The sequence below is a fragment of the Syzygium oleosum genome, unplaced genomic scaffold (assembly GCF_021117445.2).
Source record: "Syzygium oleosum isolate NSW1041296 unplaced genomic scaffold, Sole_v2.1 Sole_v2.02, whole genome shotgun sequence".
Classification (NCBI taxonomy): domain Eukaryota; kingdom Viridiplantae; phylum Streptophyta; class Magnoliopsida; order Myrtales; family Myrtaceae; genus Syzygium; species Syzygium oleosum.
In genome coordinates, this window is record NW_026607486.1 from 18,464,876 (window position 1) to 18,480,974 (window position 16,099).

Here is a 16,099-nt window from a genome sequence, read left to right on the forward strand (position 1 = left end):
CCTTATAGGCCGTATACCTCCTATTGAGGTCGCCTAATAATGTAAGGTTCTCCATGAACAACCTTGTCCAAACACCCCGCCAGGTCAGTTTTGGGAATCCAATGAACATTTCCCTTGTCAAACCAGCAGAATGCAACATCCCTTGAATCAATTCTTGGTGGTTCGATAACACATGAATTATCATCTGACATCTTCCTTAACTCTCGATCAGTTCTTAAAGCATGTGCCCATGACACATGAGCCTTACTATTAGCTTTAACATATTCAACTTTGCTTCCGTTCCAGAATGCTAACATCTGGTGAAGGGTCGATGATACACACTGATTTCCATGGATTCAATCTCTTCCTAACAACACGTTATATGAACCATCTGCCTCGACAACACAGAAAGCTGTTCTAGAAGTTTTAGATCCTACAGTCAGGTCAGCCACAAATACTCCTTTGACCTCTGTTACTTCTCCTGTAAAATCCGACAATTGTATATTCGATGGGATAATTTCTTCATCTCTTTTTCCTATCTTTTTGAAGAACCTATATGGAATCAGATTTAAAGTGGATCCTCCGTCGACCAGAACCTTGGAAACCGGACGGCCATCTATCCTAGCATTTATATTAAGTGCCCTCAGATGTTTGGATCCTTCGTAAGAAGGTTTTTCAAACTCCATCAATTCTTCTTCATTCTCAAATTGAAATTCTGCCTTGTCTTCATCATCAATAATTGAACCTCCATTGGTTGTTGATTCTACAGATGTCACTCTATATTGCATTGGAAGTCTAGCTTGAACCATACATGAACTTAAAGGTGAAACAGATCTCGATAATACGGCAGGTCTAAGTGCGACTTTATCATTAGTCTTAGCCTTTTTCTGATCATTTTTGTGCTTATCCTGACTAGAATCCCCAGGATTCCTTTTCCATGCTAAATTCCTAGCTCGGAATTTCTTAGGTTTATAAGGTATTGATGGAATTTGAGTAATATGAATCTGATTAACCTGTCTTTGTAGTTCATGCATCTTCTTCTTCCTTTGTAACCTCCTTTTTTGAGTCCTTGTTACATTACCCCCTGGACCTTGAACTTCTCCTGATTCAAACCACTCATCTTCAAGCGAATTGCTTGGTATTTTCAAAGTTCTAGTTCGATGAGGCGTTACAGTCGTCTTGGTCTCTCTTTTAGGTGAATCATCAAATTCCTCACCCCATCCAGTTGCAACCACTTCTTCCGAATATATAGGAGGTGGACCATAGTCAACATAGTAGTCGAATTTACCACTAGGCTCTCCTAATGTTCCAATTCTAGGGTCGCCTTCTTCATAACGTTGCTTGAAAGACTTCCATTTTGTTGAGTGTTGTCTCGAACTATCGATATCCTGAGTATTTTGCTCCTGATTCGGACGTTCATTCCTGTCTTGACCATTTCGAGATCGACTCCGATATTCAGTCTTTTTGTTATAATTTTGATATCCAAATTGATCCCAAAAAGGTTTCTCTTGTGAAACATCCTGTTTCGAAAGATGCTCTCTAAGTCGATCATAATTGATTTCTTTTTTACACCGAGCACATAGGTGTGGCTGCATCATTCTTCCTTTAGGTTTTAATGATACCATTCCGGTCATCACGGGGAATGGATCAACATCCACCTCTATAGGAGCCTTTTCTTTGTCATCTGCAAATTTGATTTTGCCTTGTCGAATTGCTTCTTGAATATTCTTTCTTAACACAATACAATCAACTATATTGTGGCTCCATGAGTGATGCCACTTACAGTATTTCTTTCCTCTCATATCTTCTGGGCTTGGTATAACTTGGCCTTCAGTAAGCTTGATTTGCCCATCAGCCAAAAGAAAATCAAATATTTCATCGACCTTATTTATGTCAAAGGAATAATACTGGACGTCCTTTGATTTGACCATGACAGTCCCCTTTTCTTTCGTTTTAGCTGGCTTCAAAGCAGGGCAAGTGTATGGCTTTTCTATTATCATCTTGGCAACTGCCACTTCAGCATACTCTGATTCATTTTCATCGACCAGTGTTTCATCGACAAAGTTTACTTCATGTCTAGCATGCTTTCGATCTTTTTCTTTCAAAAAGTTTTCATGCTTCACAGCAATGGTAGTCAATAAAAATAAATCATAATAAGCTTGTCCTACCATTCTTTCCCTAATGGCAAACTTTAGACCGTTAAAGGCAAATTCAGCAAACGTTCTCTCAGGCAATGGTACGAGACATCTATTCCTTGCCTTTCTAAATCGAAACATGAACTGATCAACTGACTCATTATTATATTGTCTCATTGCTGATAAATCTGCCACAGATATGTCTGGCACTGCCCTTTGAAATTGACTATGAAACATCATTTCTATTTGATCCCAAAAGGTTATAGAATGAGGCGGTAGAGATGTGTACCAGGTAAAAGCGGTTTTGGACAATGATAACGGAAACAAGCGCAACTTCTAATGATCTCCGTATGTAGCATCTCTACATAAAGCAGTGAATCGATTGATATGTTCCTGTGTTGACTGCTCGTCTTCGCCAGTAAACAGGCTAAATTCCGGCATCTTTAACCCCCTTGGGTACGGAACGGTATCCATCCATTCTGGGTAGGGCTTCCTGTACACTTGCCTAAAAACTCCTGGTTCACCACCGTATTGCCGTAACATTGGATCCACTATGTGATGGTTTTGTCCTATTGGGATTACAACTGGTGGTGCATTTTGTTGCAGAAGTTGATGCATCTGATATTGGGGTATTGGCGCTTGTGGTATTGGTTGTAGTAATGGATATTGTGCTACTGGCTGTGGATGCTGTGGAGTTGGATTTTGTAGTGGTGGCTGTGGATATTGTGGAATTGTGTTTTGTAACGGTGGTTGTGGATATTGTGGAATTGTGTTTTGCAACGGTGGTTGTGGATATTGTGGAATTGTGTTTTGTGGTAAGGGCTGTAACGGTTGTGGCACTTGATAATGTGGCATTGGCTGCGGCGTTGTTACATTCCTCCCTGGACTATCCGTATTAACATTTGACCTGAATAACCCTTGAGGAACGCTTGGTTGAGCAACAAAACCACTGGTCAACACATTGTTGTGTAATTGATACGGAGCAATATGCTGAGGAACCATATTTGCCGTAGTCACATTTGTCTGAACTGAACCAGACGAATTTGCTCCATTGGCTACTAGTTGAACCGTATTGATATTCTCGTTTCGATGTGTTGAATTAACCGCATTACCTTCAATTGTTGATAACTGGGCGCGTGTTTGATTTGCCAACGCATTTTCTCCTCTCTGAAGAATTCTTACTGGTGCAAGAGGCATAATTTGCCCTGCTGTTGCACTGCCAGAGTTTGTGATTATCGTTTGTCCAAGACTTCCAACTGCACCTGGAGGTACGACTGGGACAGTCTGTGGTTGAGAAGAATTCATCGATGAACTCGGCCTTCCAGTGATTTCTTGAACCGTATTGATAAACAATGGCCTAACAGTATCAGCCACGCATCTAGTGACTAAATTAGCCAGATCATTATGTTGTTCTTCCATGATTCTTCTCATAGTAGCAAGTGTAACTAGATTTGGTTCTAATTGCCTTCTTTGCACTTCAATAAGGTGTCTGGGAAACTCTATCTCCCCTACCTGACCTTGCTCTGTAATTGTTCACCCGTTTGATGATTCTGTACGTGTCGCTCGTTCTACAGCAGGATTCGGGGGTGCACTGCTCCCTGGAACATTGTTATTCTGGTCCAATTGGCTCTGACTTCTCGTTCGTGCCATTGTTACTCCTCCAATTGATCTAAGAGGTCCCACTGAGCGTGCCAAAATTATGTTTCATCGTAAATGTCCTCACGACGAAATATAATTCACCGAAAGTAGTTCTTCGGCTCTTAATAAAAGGAGACTCGAGTTCTAGATCTAATTCGGACGGGAGCAATCCAGCGTGAATAAGGAACTTGATTTATATAGAAAATCTAGACGAATCCATCCAATTGCTGGTGGCGTCCGAAGTTACAAAGACCTGAGCAACTATAGCTAAGGAAACTGAAAGTACGAAACTGGAGAGTAAAGACTATAACTATAGAAGCTGAAAGTGCGAAACTTGGAAATAAAGATAAAAGACAACATTTGTTTTGTTCATGTGTGCCGGGGGGTTTTCTGTTGGTAATCAGATGCTATTTATAGCGCAGACTTGGTAACCGTTCTTGGTGTTGTATCCAATCTCTACCGTTGATTTCATCTTTACCGTTCATGTGATGACACCTGTTTATCAACCGTTATCGATCTTGTCTTTTGTACGAAGGGAGAACCGCTTTTAAGCCCATTTAGTCTCTGAAACGATAACCGTCATCGAGCCCATCGGTTCTCTGTCTGACACCTATCCCTTGGGATGATAACCATCATCGAGCCTTTTCTCCATTCGACACTTGTTTCTCGAGATGATAATCGTCATCGAACCTTTTCTCCACTTGACACCTGTCTCTCGAGATGATAACCGTCATCGAGCCTTTCCTCCGTTTGACACCTGTCTCTTGGGATGATAATCGTCATCGATCCTTTCCTCCGTTTGACACATGTCTCTTGGGATAATAACCGTCATCGAACTTTTCCTCCGTTTGACACCTGTCTCCTGAGATGATAACCGTCATCGAACTTTTCCTCCGTTTGACACATGTCTTTTGGGATGATAACTGTCATCGAACTTTTCCTCCGTTTGACACCTGTCTCTTGGGATGATAGCTGTCATCGAACTTTTCCTCCGTTTGACACATGTCCACCGGAAATAAGGACCTTCGTTGAGCTTTTCTGACTTGACGTCCAGTATCCTTTTCATCGATGAAAAGCACCTTTAGCACTTGGACATTTGTCTTTTCCGGAGCAAAGACTTTCATCGAATCTTTCATAGCTTTTCTCCGTCTGACACCTGTTCAACAGAAATAAGGACCTTCATCGAGCTTTTATGCCTTGACATCCATCACCCTTTTCATCGATTTCATCGATGAGAAGCATTTGAGCACTTGGACATCTGTCTTTTTCTGGAACAAAGGCCTTTATCAAATCTTTCATGGCTTGACATTCGTTCTTCTCCTTGTCGACATCTTCGATGAAAATTCTCTCAACATTCTTAATCCCCCTCCATCTGAATTTCAAATTTCCCGCTTACGACTGTCCGTACCTGCCTGCTGCCATTTCAGTACAGGTGATGTCATTTCTTGTCGTTTTATTCATATATCCTCACAATGAAATCTCTAATTAATTTCAGGTGTCAACAGAGTCAAATTCAACAAGGCAATATATTGCTTCTCCGAGAAACAAAGACCAAAGTTCTTTGTTTAGCCTCTACGCCTCGCCTACGTGAGAGACAATGTCACATGTGCTTTAAACCAATCCGTCCCCCTATTTCAAATCCCCTTCTTGAGGATGACTCCCCGTGCTTTGCATGAATCTTGAGAATTAGAGAATCCACAGTCGAAAGCTGAACTTAACTTAAAAAATGCATTGTCAGTTATGGTTTCGAATACAACCGAAATGTGATGAACTCTGCTCCGAACCGTCGAGAAGTTATTGGGTACTTCCGGAGTATAGCATGGGCAGCACTCGACTAGACAATAAAAGAGTTGCGAGACAGAGACTATACAAGGCTCGACGTACCTTTTTTTTAGAGAGCACCGAAGCGTCACATCTTATGAGCAACAAATTATTTCGCCGCACGGTTCTTGAACATGAAGGGCTCACACTTTCCCATGCGACATCACTTGCATGTTACAGCAATTGTGACTTCCTCATACAAATCGGAAAGATCTTTTGGTAATAGGATTCCAAAATGTTAAGGGGTCGAAAATGAAAATTCAAAAGGAAAGAAGGACTAGAATTGAAAAGTGAAAGGACTCCCCGGCGACGTTCCCACGTATTCCCCAACGGAGCAGTACCTAACAAGGAAGAGACAACACCGTCAATACTCCCTCCCTAACTTCACTTCATCACCGTTTTCTCTCCACTGCCACCTCTTCTTTTCCGCCGTTTCTTGGCGGACCTAACGCGTTCACTTTATCTTGAAATTGTTCCAGTTTCTTTGTTTGTTTGCTAGCTTGGTTACATAACGGTGCGGCTTTTCTTGTTGCAGGTCTGATCGATTTGAGCTCATTCTGAAAGAGAGGGAGAAATGTCGAAGACGCTGGTGCAGCCCGTCGGGCAGAAGAGGCTGACCAACGTGGCCGTTGTCCGGCTCAAGAAGCATGGGATGCGCTTCGAGATCGCCTGCTACAAGAACAAAGTCCTATCTTGGCGCTCTGGCGTGTGAGTCTCTCTCTCTCTCTCTCTCTCTCTCTCTCTCTCTCTCTCTAACTCCTCGGACGATGCGTGCTTGTTTGCCATCTTCTTTGGAACTGTATTGAGTTTAAAATGACCTGTACGCCGCTTGCCGTGTTAAATTTTGAATGGCCACTTCGCTGCGTAGGAGAATTACTTCTCCATGATTCTTTGTCTAGTATTTGAAATTTGAGTTATATGTATGTGAGCATCAAGAATGTTGAAGATGGTGAAAAATATAATTTCTGTGTTTTCAATTGATACTTCTTCATATTCACTTAAACTGTGGAAGACTCCCTGTTGATACTTGCTTCTATGTTTCAAACATTATATAGAAGGGAAGTATTTTGCGATGCAGATATAATTGTTACTTTTCGTGGAACAGCGCGCAGGATGTGGATGAAGTACTCCAGTCGCATACTGTGTATTCAAACGTTTCAAAAGGAGTTCTTGCCAAGTCAAAAGACCTAATGAAATCCCTTGGGACAGATGATCAGACAAAAATATGTTTGGAGGTCAGTGATATTATATTGTGGATCGTTACAAGGAGAAAATCATGTGTGTACAATTTTCTCTGGGGGTGAATTAGAATAGATGTCTGCAGTTCGCAAGTCTTGCAACTTCTGTTATTTGCATTTATTGCTCATGTAGATTTTGGATAGAGGAGAGCTTCAAGTTGCTGGAAAGGAGAGGGAGATCCAATTCGCAAGTCAGTTTCGAGATATTGCCACAATTGTTATGCAGAGGACGATCAATCCTGAAACTCAACGCCCTTATACTATTAGCATGATTGAACGACTAATGCATGAAATTCACTTCGCTGTTGAGCCAAATAGCAACTCAAAGAAGCAGGTATCAAGATATTCAATTTTGATGGACTTATAATAGAAATCTTGTTAAAAAGATGGACTTGCAGAATAATGTTTTGCTTCGGTTAAACTTTTAGAATATCATGAACTTGATGTTATAAATGTCTGTTTTCATACTGTATAAGGCCTTGTCATCTTTAGAGTATCATGATATTTTACTGTTGGATTTTCTTATCTTTTCTTTTCTTTTTCCTTGTTTCTCAGTTAAATTTCTATGGTAACTAGCTTTTCCCCGTTGCACATATTTACAGAGGAATTTTTGGACATTTATTGCTTTGAACTGTGTATGCAGAAAATAGCAAGATCGGACATCTATATGCTCATATTAACACAAACGTTTAATAGTACAAAACCTAATGAAGGAATCAATCTTTTGCAGCGCTTCACATCGCTATGTTTAATAAGCTTATATCCTAAATTCTCATGCAGGCACTGGAAGTTATACGTGAACTTCAAAAGCATTTTCCAATAAAAAGAGCTCCTATGAGGCTCAGATTCATCATCACTGAACAGAATGTTTCTTCGCTCGTGGAAAAGCTCAATGCATGGAATGCTAGTATCGTTTCAAGGGATGAATCTGCAAGTGAAATATCTGTTGTAAGTCTTAGACCATTTTCTTGGAAGATTTGCACTTACACTACATAAGTCGCACATGAAAACATTTCTGAATTCGTGAACTCTGAAATTATGTTCTTCACTTTTGCATGCATTTATTGGATTGACCCCATCACAGAATAAAGTGCATATCTAAGAGTATCTCTAATAGGGTGATTCTTACACACCGACTTACAACGTTGGACGAGTGTTAAGACGACTTCTTTCTTGTTTGATTATCATTTTTCATTTCCTTTATCCCCCTTTTAGGAGCTTTTTTTTCTCTCATATTAGCTAAGCTCCTGCTTCTGTTAGGGTAGGCTCTTCAATTTACCAGTTTCTCTAATTTTTCTTTGGTGCTGTTTGTAGTTTTCTGCGATGAGAATTAATGACATCTTCTATGTGCATAGATGTTTGGCCGGGGACAATATGCCTCTACGTATATGTACTCCATGAGTCTGGAATTTTCTTGTCAAGTGATGAAGTTTGGACTAATATCCGAAACCCCTCTTTAATGGAAATAAATTGGATCTCTTCTATATTGTTTTCTTGCACCTAGGATGACAAGAAATACATTCTTTTTTATGCATTACAGATCTGCTCTAGATAAGTTGAGATGATGCGGTAAAAATCCTAAGCTAGTGATGCTCTGTGCAATGAGGATTAGTCTTGTGTGTTTAGGTATGATGTGCCTCTGTTTACGAGCACACGCATTTTATGCAGGTATGTGAAATTGAACCAGGATTCTACCGGGACTGTGAAGCCTCGGTAAGAAACTTGCAGGGGAGAGTGGAAGTTCTTGCATATTCAGTGCATGCTGAAGGAGATACCCAAGTGGACCATATGATGATGACGAGGACATCCCATCCCGGTCTGAACCCGATTCGGTAGTCCAGCTAAGTGAGAGGATGCAGAAACAGACACTCACGTCTAAAAAGGAGAGCACGGAGGAGGAAGTAAAGCAGAACAAGTGCAGCACATGCAATGCGTTGGTAGGGGCCGCAAAGCAGTACAGGGAGCACTTCAAGAGCGACTGGCACAAGCACAATTTGAAGCGGAAGACCAGGCAACTCCCCCCTCTCTCAGCGGAAGAGTGCATGACCGACATGGACTTGGACGACTCGCGAGCAGATTTGAAGGATTACTCATTTTGAGGCTGGTTTTGAAGCTACTGAGGCTTGGTTTTTGTGGAGTCGATGCATGTACCCAAAATATATTTTAGTACAGAGTAAAACTAAGTCTAGTAAGTATTGTGCCCTCCGCTTACTTCTTGGCATATAGTCCTGGGGGCAAGTCAGATGGGTCGAATTTATCAAACACTTGTGTTCACTTTATTCCTTGTTCATCGTGTTCGGTCATCAGTCGATACTCGATAAGTTGGCCTCGTATTTCTGTAAAAGAGTTGAGCAGAAACTTTCCGACGAATGTCAAGCGACCTCACCAAGTTCCCGAGGACTTGACGAGTCTCACTGTGCTTTTCCTGTGGCCTTATTCTTTGGTATTCGAAACCAAATGGATTAGCTTGATGAACAGCATAGTTTGCATACTTAATATTATTATGAAGCCAATCGATCCAATGACACTAGCATACTGAATCAGCCACCAGTTGGAATTGATTTTTGATAATTCCTAACTTCTTCTTATCATGAATGCAAGGTTTTATTGAAGAAACAGAAAAGGAAGAAACCAATTTAGTGAAAACGCAAAACTTCATCAGAAGTGCTCCAAGTTTTCCATGACCAGGTTACCTATTGGAAAGACCGTGGAAGAAGTGAATGTTGCGATTCACTTGCTTTGATTGTCGAATTTTCGCAGTTCAATTCAGTTGATGTGTTGATGACATTTGGAGTTGCATTGAATTTTTTAGGGACAATCATAAAGCAAGTCCTTGAGACCTAAAAATTTATGTTTCAAGCATTTAAATCCTAAAACTCGCAACTTTGATGTACTTGAGGCCTCTTTTTAATTCCTTTAAAACGCCTCCATTTAATTATGCTAAAACGAAGTGGACGGAAAATGCCATGCGGGTTATTTTTCATTCTTACGTGGTTCTTGATGAAAAAAATGTAGCTTAAGCTTTCATCTATTAAAAACTAACGGAGCTAATGAAAAGATTAAAGTAGATGATTATGGTAAGTCCTAGGACATTTAAAGTGCGTCAATTGATGATCGGTAAGCTTGCCAACTCAGAAAAGATTAAAGTAATATTCCATCACCAATTTTTAAAATGCGATAGTAAATTGATGATCGGTAAGCTTGCCAAATAGTAATTATAGTGACTGTGCTGGTCCCTAATTTTAATCTGGAGAAGTAATTATAGTTCCTTGATTGAATGCAATTTGCAAGTCCTATTCATAAATTTTAGCATTCGTTTTACTCTATGCTGGCTCTGGAAGTCCTGTGATCAAAACAGGGAGTGTGATCTGTAAATATCTGCATCTTTGTTTGATTTTTTTTTTTGGCGCTTCTTTTGAAAATTAAGGATTTTTCTGTCTGTTGTTCGATGAAGGAATCACTGTGGTTCTTGATTGTGCTATTTCTTCGATCAGTGAATCATACTCAGTTTGATTTCCTTTTCCAGCTGGATGCACCGATGGAAGTCGCATTATATGGGACTTTGAGACCCGGGGCGTCGCAAAAGAGCTCCGTGACAAAGAATGCACTGCTGCAATTACGAGTGTCTGCTGGTCCACATATGGCCACCGCATGCTTGTGTCTGCTTCTGATAAATCTCTTATTCTTTGGGATGTTCTAAGTGGAGAGAAGATAGCACATACAACTCTGCAGCATACAGTTCTACAAGCTCGTCTTCATCCTGGTTCCTCGACTCCATCTATTTGCCTGGCCTGCCCTTTCTCATCATCTCCCATGATCGTTGACTTGAACACTGGAAGCACAACAGCTCTTCCAGTTTTGACTGCCGATGTGAGCAACGGAATTGCTCCTCTGCCCCGTAACAAGACATCAGATACATCAGTAACTTACTCTCCGTGCAATGCATGCTTTAACAAGCATGGGGATCTGGTTTATGCAGGAACTTCAAGGGGAGAAATTCTTATAATAGATCACCAGAATGTCAGAGTGTGTGCCATCGTCCTTGTTTCTGGTGGCTTTGTTATAAAAAATGTTGTGTTTAGTAGAAATGGACAGTACATGTTGACAAATTCCAATGACCGGATGATTAGAATCTATAAGAATCTTCTACCTCCTAAAGATGGATTAAAGATGCTTGATGAATTGAATGAGAGCTTCAGTGAACCAGATGATGTGGAGAAATTGAAGGCTGTTGGATCGAAGTGCTTGGAACTTCTCCATGAGTTTCAAGATTCCATCACTAGGGTCCAGTGGAAAGCACCTTGTTTTAGTGGTGATGGAGAGTGGGCGATTGTTGGTGCTGCAAGTAGAGGAGAGCACAAAATTTATATATGGGATAGGGCCGGGCATCTTGTTAAAATTCTTGAAGGCCCAAAAGAAGCATTGATGGATTTGGCATGGCATCCTGTTCATCCGATTATCATTTCTGTTTCTTTGACTGGCTTGGTTTATATATGGGCTAAAGACTATACTGAAAACTGGAGTGCGTTTGCTCCAGATTTCAAAGAGCTTGAGAAGAATGAGGAGTACGTCGAACGAGAAGATGAATTTGATTTGGTGCCTGAAACTGAAAAGGTAAATGAGCAGATTATGAGCTTGGCTTATTTTGCTTGAAAGGTTAACAATTATTGAATGTGTATGCATACAGGTGAAAGAACCAGATGTTCATGAAGATGATGAAGTTGATGTTCTGACTGTGGAGAGGGATTCAGCTTTTAGTGACTCAGATATGTCCCAGGAGGAACTGTGCTTTTTGCCTGCAGTTCGTTGTCTTGATGGTCCCGAGCAGCAAGACAAGTGTGTTGGCAGTTATTCCAAGTTGCCAGATGGTAACCATTCTGGATCGCCACTTTCAGTAGAGGCTGGTCAGAATGGAAATGGGAGCAACCATAATTCAAGCCCCCTCGAACGTAAGTTTTCTTTTCCCCGCTTGCTGTATTTTCTGAGTGTTCAGATGCTTCCCTTGTACAGCAGACTGGATTTTCCTGTCAATTCCTGCAATATAGCAATTAGGTTGTACCTGTGACTATTGTTCTTACCTAAAGCAGATGCCTGACTTAATGTCTGCATGATATATTGCTCACCTCTAGATTTGCTTAGCAACTGCTAGGAATCTTGGTAATGCATTTTTTTCTCTGACATGGCATAGAGGCAGAAAAGACTACATTGAGTATGTGTGATGAAAATTTAGCTGACAATATAGGCACACTATTAATGGATGTTACGGAGGAGGGCAAAGGAGAGTCTCGGAGGAGGGGTAGTAATCAAGTTGCAGGAATCTGTAGATGAAAATGTGATTTCAAAATAAGTGATTAATGGTTTTTAAGCATGTAAAAGGAAAGTGATGCTTAGGCTGTTTTGTGTTCTGTCTCTTGTGGGGAAGTTAATAGATTGTCATTCTCTGAGTTCATGTGTGGCTGAAAGATTTTTCATCTGACTTGTCTAACTTATGCAGCCATGGAGAATTCAACTGCCGAGGACACAGACGGAGCGCGATTAAAAAGAAAACGCAGGCCTTCGGAGAAGGGGCTGGAATTGCAGGCAGAGATGGTCAAGAAACCTGTGAAACCTTTGAAACCGTCTGGTCAATTGTCGAAAACTAAATAACCTGTGATTAATCCGGATTCTAGTAATGGTGTATATAGAGACGATGGTTCTGATTGATTCAATCAAATTGCAAATTCTCATTTCATTTTCACCCGCTTGACGCAATGTTTACTGATCTCTACACTAGGCTTTGCTTTGAATGCCGCCGTCACCAGGTTCACTGAAATATTCGAAATCCTTACCGTTTGGTTTGAACGAGGGATGATCTTCTTTTAATTCGTTTTCAACAATAGAACCATGATTACACTTGGTGATTCTCTGGTGATTGGCCAATTTCCTTCTCTTCATCTTGTTTAGTTAAAATTTGCGGGAAGACTTGAAAATATTAAGAAGAAGGGAAATGAAGTTGGAATTGCCTCACTCATCAGTATCAAGAAGAGAGCTTGGATCAATCCTTGAATCCGTTGGATTCCAATTTGCCATCGGTTTACCATTTTTTTGTCAGTTAACGTATGGATTTTGAAGCTCAACGAGGACCAAATTGATCCGTTTTTCTTGTCACATTTCATAAACTCTTTTTTATCACATTCCACATTTTTTTTCAATATTTTTGTGATGCATGATCATTCGGAGTCACAGAATTACCTTCTCAAAGGTTGAATTACAATTTGTTACATATTATCGATACTTTGGTCGGATAGACTCAATTGACAAAATGTGAAAAAGGTTTAGGAATCGATTGGCAAAATTGGAAGATTTATGATTGAATTGGCAAAAATATAATAGGTTTTATAATTTTTTTGGATAATTTTCGCCGTGATCCTTCTTAATGGGTCGACAAAATCGGCAATCCCTATGGACCCGGCCGGTAGCTGAAAGAGTTGGATTTTTGACTGTTTGAGCTTTAGGATTTATGACTCGACCGCCTTCTACAGAAAAGGATGACCCACTTTGAGCCAATTTCTGCATTGTTTATCTCATCGCCATGGCGAGTATACCAAAGCATTTTCCAATGGGTAATCACTTAATGCATGAAATCACCAAGCGTAATGAACTGCCCTCTCGTGTAGTATAAGTATGAGCAAGCCTGACAGTACATAAATGCAATCACACACAGACACAGACGCACAAGAAACACCTTCTTATCTCCATAGAAAACACACTTCACTCCCCACACTAGCTCGGAAATGGCACGTCCAGGAAAGTGCTTTCTCAATGTCGCGGCGGTGGTGATGATGTTGGTGTTGATTCTTCCATCCTTGAGCTATGCCGCTTCATATAATGTAGGGGACGATTTCGGCTGGTCTTATGATATTGATCTCGATACGTGGGTCGCCGACAAGACTTTCTATGTCAATGATGTTTTAGGTAATCGATTTTGCCGTTGTCATTATAAGAGTAGGAAATGCATGTTCTCACGAATTGGCTGAAGCGGCATGTCTACATATACAATCTGCATGGACATCACTTACCGATGCCGAATGACTACGTGCATGTCGTTTATCATGTTTAGTTTGTCCAGATTGTACTTCGATTGTGATTTGGATAAATCGAACAGTCAGTTTCTAAATTGAATAACGGCAATAGGATGAATGGGAGCATGTCGTCATTTCTTTTTTTGTGTTTATGGCTTCGACTGAACCGGTTCTAAGCGTTCATGTAAATGGACAGTATTCATCTATGACAACACCGCTCATGATGTGGTCTCCGTTGATGCAAATGGGTACAACACATGCTCGACGAGTACATACTACGGGACCTTTACCAGTGGCCATGACGAGATAACACTGACGAGCGCCGGCACATGGTACTTCATCTGCTCGTATCACTGCGACTTCGCCAACCAGAAGATGGCGGTCCCCGTCTATTCATCGTGAAGCGATGCCGATGCGGCGGCTGACCAGGGCAAGGATTTCGTCGGTCTTAGCACATGCTGCAGAGTAGATCTCAAGGTGTTTTGGCCTGTTTAGTCCTGGCAGTCACTCTCAATGCCTTTTCATTTTGGTGTGTTTACTTTCTTGTTTTCTCATAGTACGAAGTAGGGAAATGAAGTTGGAATTTGTCTCAATAACGAAGGCATGCGATGGCCTCAATAGAATGCTTCGAGTGCTTTGCCTTGTTAATTAAGGATCAGCAAAAGAGGTCTACTTATCCTTGAATCCAATCATTTACAACTTTTTTCCTTTTTATCTCTGGATTTTTGGAGCTCATGAAGCCCATATGTAATAATCACCTTGTTAAAGATGCCCCTTCACCACCTTGTTCATGAATTTGGCTATGCAAAAGCCATTCACGGTTGCAGAATTGCCTCTCCAATTTAAATCGTAAATTGTCACAAATTTTTGGGGGAAATTATCGAAAAGGTCTTAAACCTATTGCACATGTGTCAATTCAATCCTAAACTTTTCAATTTGCCCAATTTAGTCTCAAACATTTTGACGATTTGCTAATTTAGTCCCGAACCTTTAAATTGTGTCAATTTTTTTTTTGTAAGGTAAGATGTATATATACTAATACGCACCAATTACAAAGAAGGGGAGTCGTACTTAAATTGTGTCAATTTAGTCCTAAACCTTTTGATAATTTGCTAGCTTGTAATATGGGCCCGCATATTAACTTAGAGTAGTATGCACGCATTTAATTTGTGAAGATCCTGTTTAGTCGCTTATAATCACCATCGTCACCACATCTGCGCTCGATACTGTGGGCGACCAGAGCGAAGAGCAAGACTAACGATTTCTTCGGGTATCGGGTTGTGAGAAGAACGGGGCAGGGAAGTTTTCCTCTTGAACTTTTCCTCCCTCACGAACAAAGCATGAATAAGTATTTTTCCTTTTGTCACACCGGTCCGTCTGATACAACTTCTTTAGGGTGTCCAACTTTTCTGAAAATATACATGTTAAAATATTTAACTACCAAATCATGCTTTCATCGAACAAAATCGTTGAATACGTTTGAGAGAAAGATTCTCATCAGGAAATTTCTGCAACTTTGAAAACCATTCTACCCATTTGAAGAGTTGAGGATAAGAAATTTGCTTTTATTTGAATTTCAGCATTTGGGAGAAAGAAGACATATCTAGTTCAACTACAAAATGATATCCAAGAAGATGAAATTCAAACTTCTTGATGTCATATCTTATTACTGTAGCAATGTATTATTCATCAGTACTGTAGCAAGAAGAAAAACGTGCAAGATGTCTTTTCAAGCCTCTTATTTGCATCCCCATAATATATTTCCACGCCTAGTATTAGGCCAATTTATTGAGCGGAACCTTCAGCTAATTTATTAAGCGGGCCTAGCTCGCTTGTAATATGGGCCCGCATCATTGTGTTGGGCCAGGTCGGGTCGAATATCGTGCTCAGAAAGAATTGATCAATGCAACTCAATCCTTTAAATTCAAATATAAATTGAAAAAAGAAATTATTGCCATTTGGAAGGAGGAAGAGAATCTATTAAGAAAACGATTAGGCTGCGTTTGGTCGACCGGATAAAAGCCAGGATAGGATATATTTTATCCTATCCTGTGTTTGGTGGTGGTCCAGGATATGATAAGGTCGGATATAGACCGGATAAAAAAATCCGGTGGGGGGGTGGGATAGACCCGGATAGGATTTCTAATGCCTATTTTTCCAGAAACCCTACACTCCACTCGCCGTCATCTTCATCCCCACACCTTGTGCGCTTTCACCCAAAAAATTT

General features: G+C 40.6%; 2 protein-coding genes and 1 pseudogene across 2 annotated transcripts; all 3 read left to right on the top strand.

The window, feature by feature from the left end:
* The first annotated feature begins 6,132 nt into the window (after positions 1-6,132).
* On the top strand, positions 6,133-9,155 carry LOC130135298 (uncharacterized; annotated as a pseudogene).
* A 766-nt stretch (positions 9,156-9,921) lies between these two features.
* Positions 9,922-12,548, top strand: LOC115664217 (protein RBL). The gene is made up of 4 exons (XM_030586167.2): positions 9,922-9,928; positions 10,338-11,425; positions 11,499-11,760; positions 12,306-12,548. The coding sequence occupies exons 1-4, from the start codon at positions 9,922-9,924 to the stop codon at positions 12,455-12,457; spliced, it is 1,509 nt and encodes a 502-aa protein (XP_030442027.2). The 3' UTR covers positions 12,458-12,548.
* Positions 12,549-13,584: 1,036 nt separating this feature from the next.
* LOC130137333 (stellacyanin-like) lies at positions 13,585-14,274 on the top strand. The gene is made up of 2 exons (XM_056308120.1): positions 13,585-13,765; positions 14,069-14,274. The coding sequence occupies exons 1-2, from the start codon at positions 13,585-13,587 to the stop codon at positions 14,272-14,274; spliced, it is 387 nt and encodes a 128-aa protein (XP_056164095.1).
* The last annotated feature ends 1,825 nt before the right edge of the window (positions 14,275-16,099 follow it).

Coding starts and splice junctions, on each gene's coding strand:
- LOC115664217 (XM_030586167.2), top strand. Junction 11,426..11,498: donor TGGTGCCTGAAACTGAAAAG/GTAAATGAGCAG, acceptor GTATGCATACAG/GTGAAAGAACCAGATGTTCA. Junction 11,761..12,305: donor TAATTCAAGCCCCCTCGAAC/GTAAGTTTTCTT, acceptor TAACTTATGCAG/CCATGGAGAATTCAACTGCC.
- LOC130137333 (XM_056308120.1), top strand. CDS start 13,585: ATGGCACGTCCAGGAAAGTGCTTTCTCAATGTCGCGGCGGTGGTGATG. Junction 13,766..14,068: donor CTATGTCAATGATGTTTTAG/GTAATCGATTTT, acceptor GTAAATGGACAG/TATTCATCTATGACAACACC.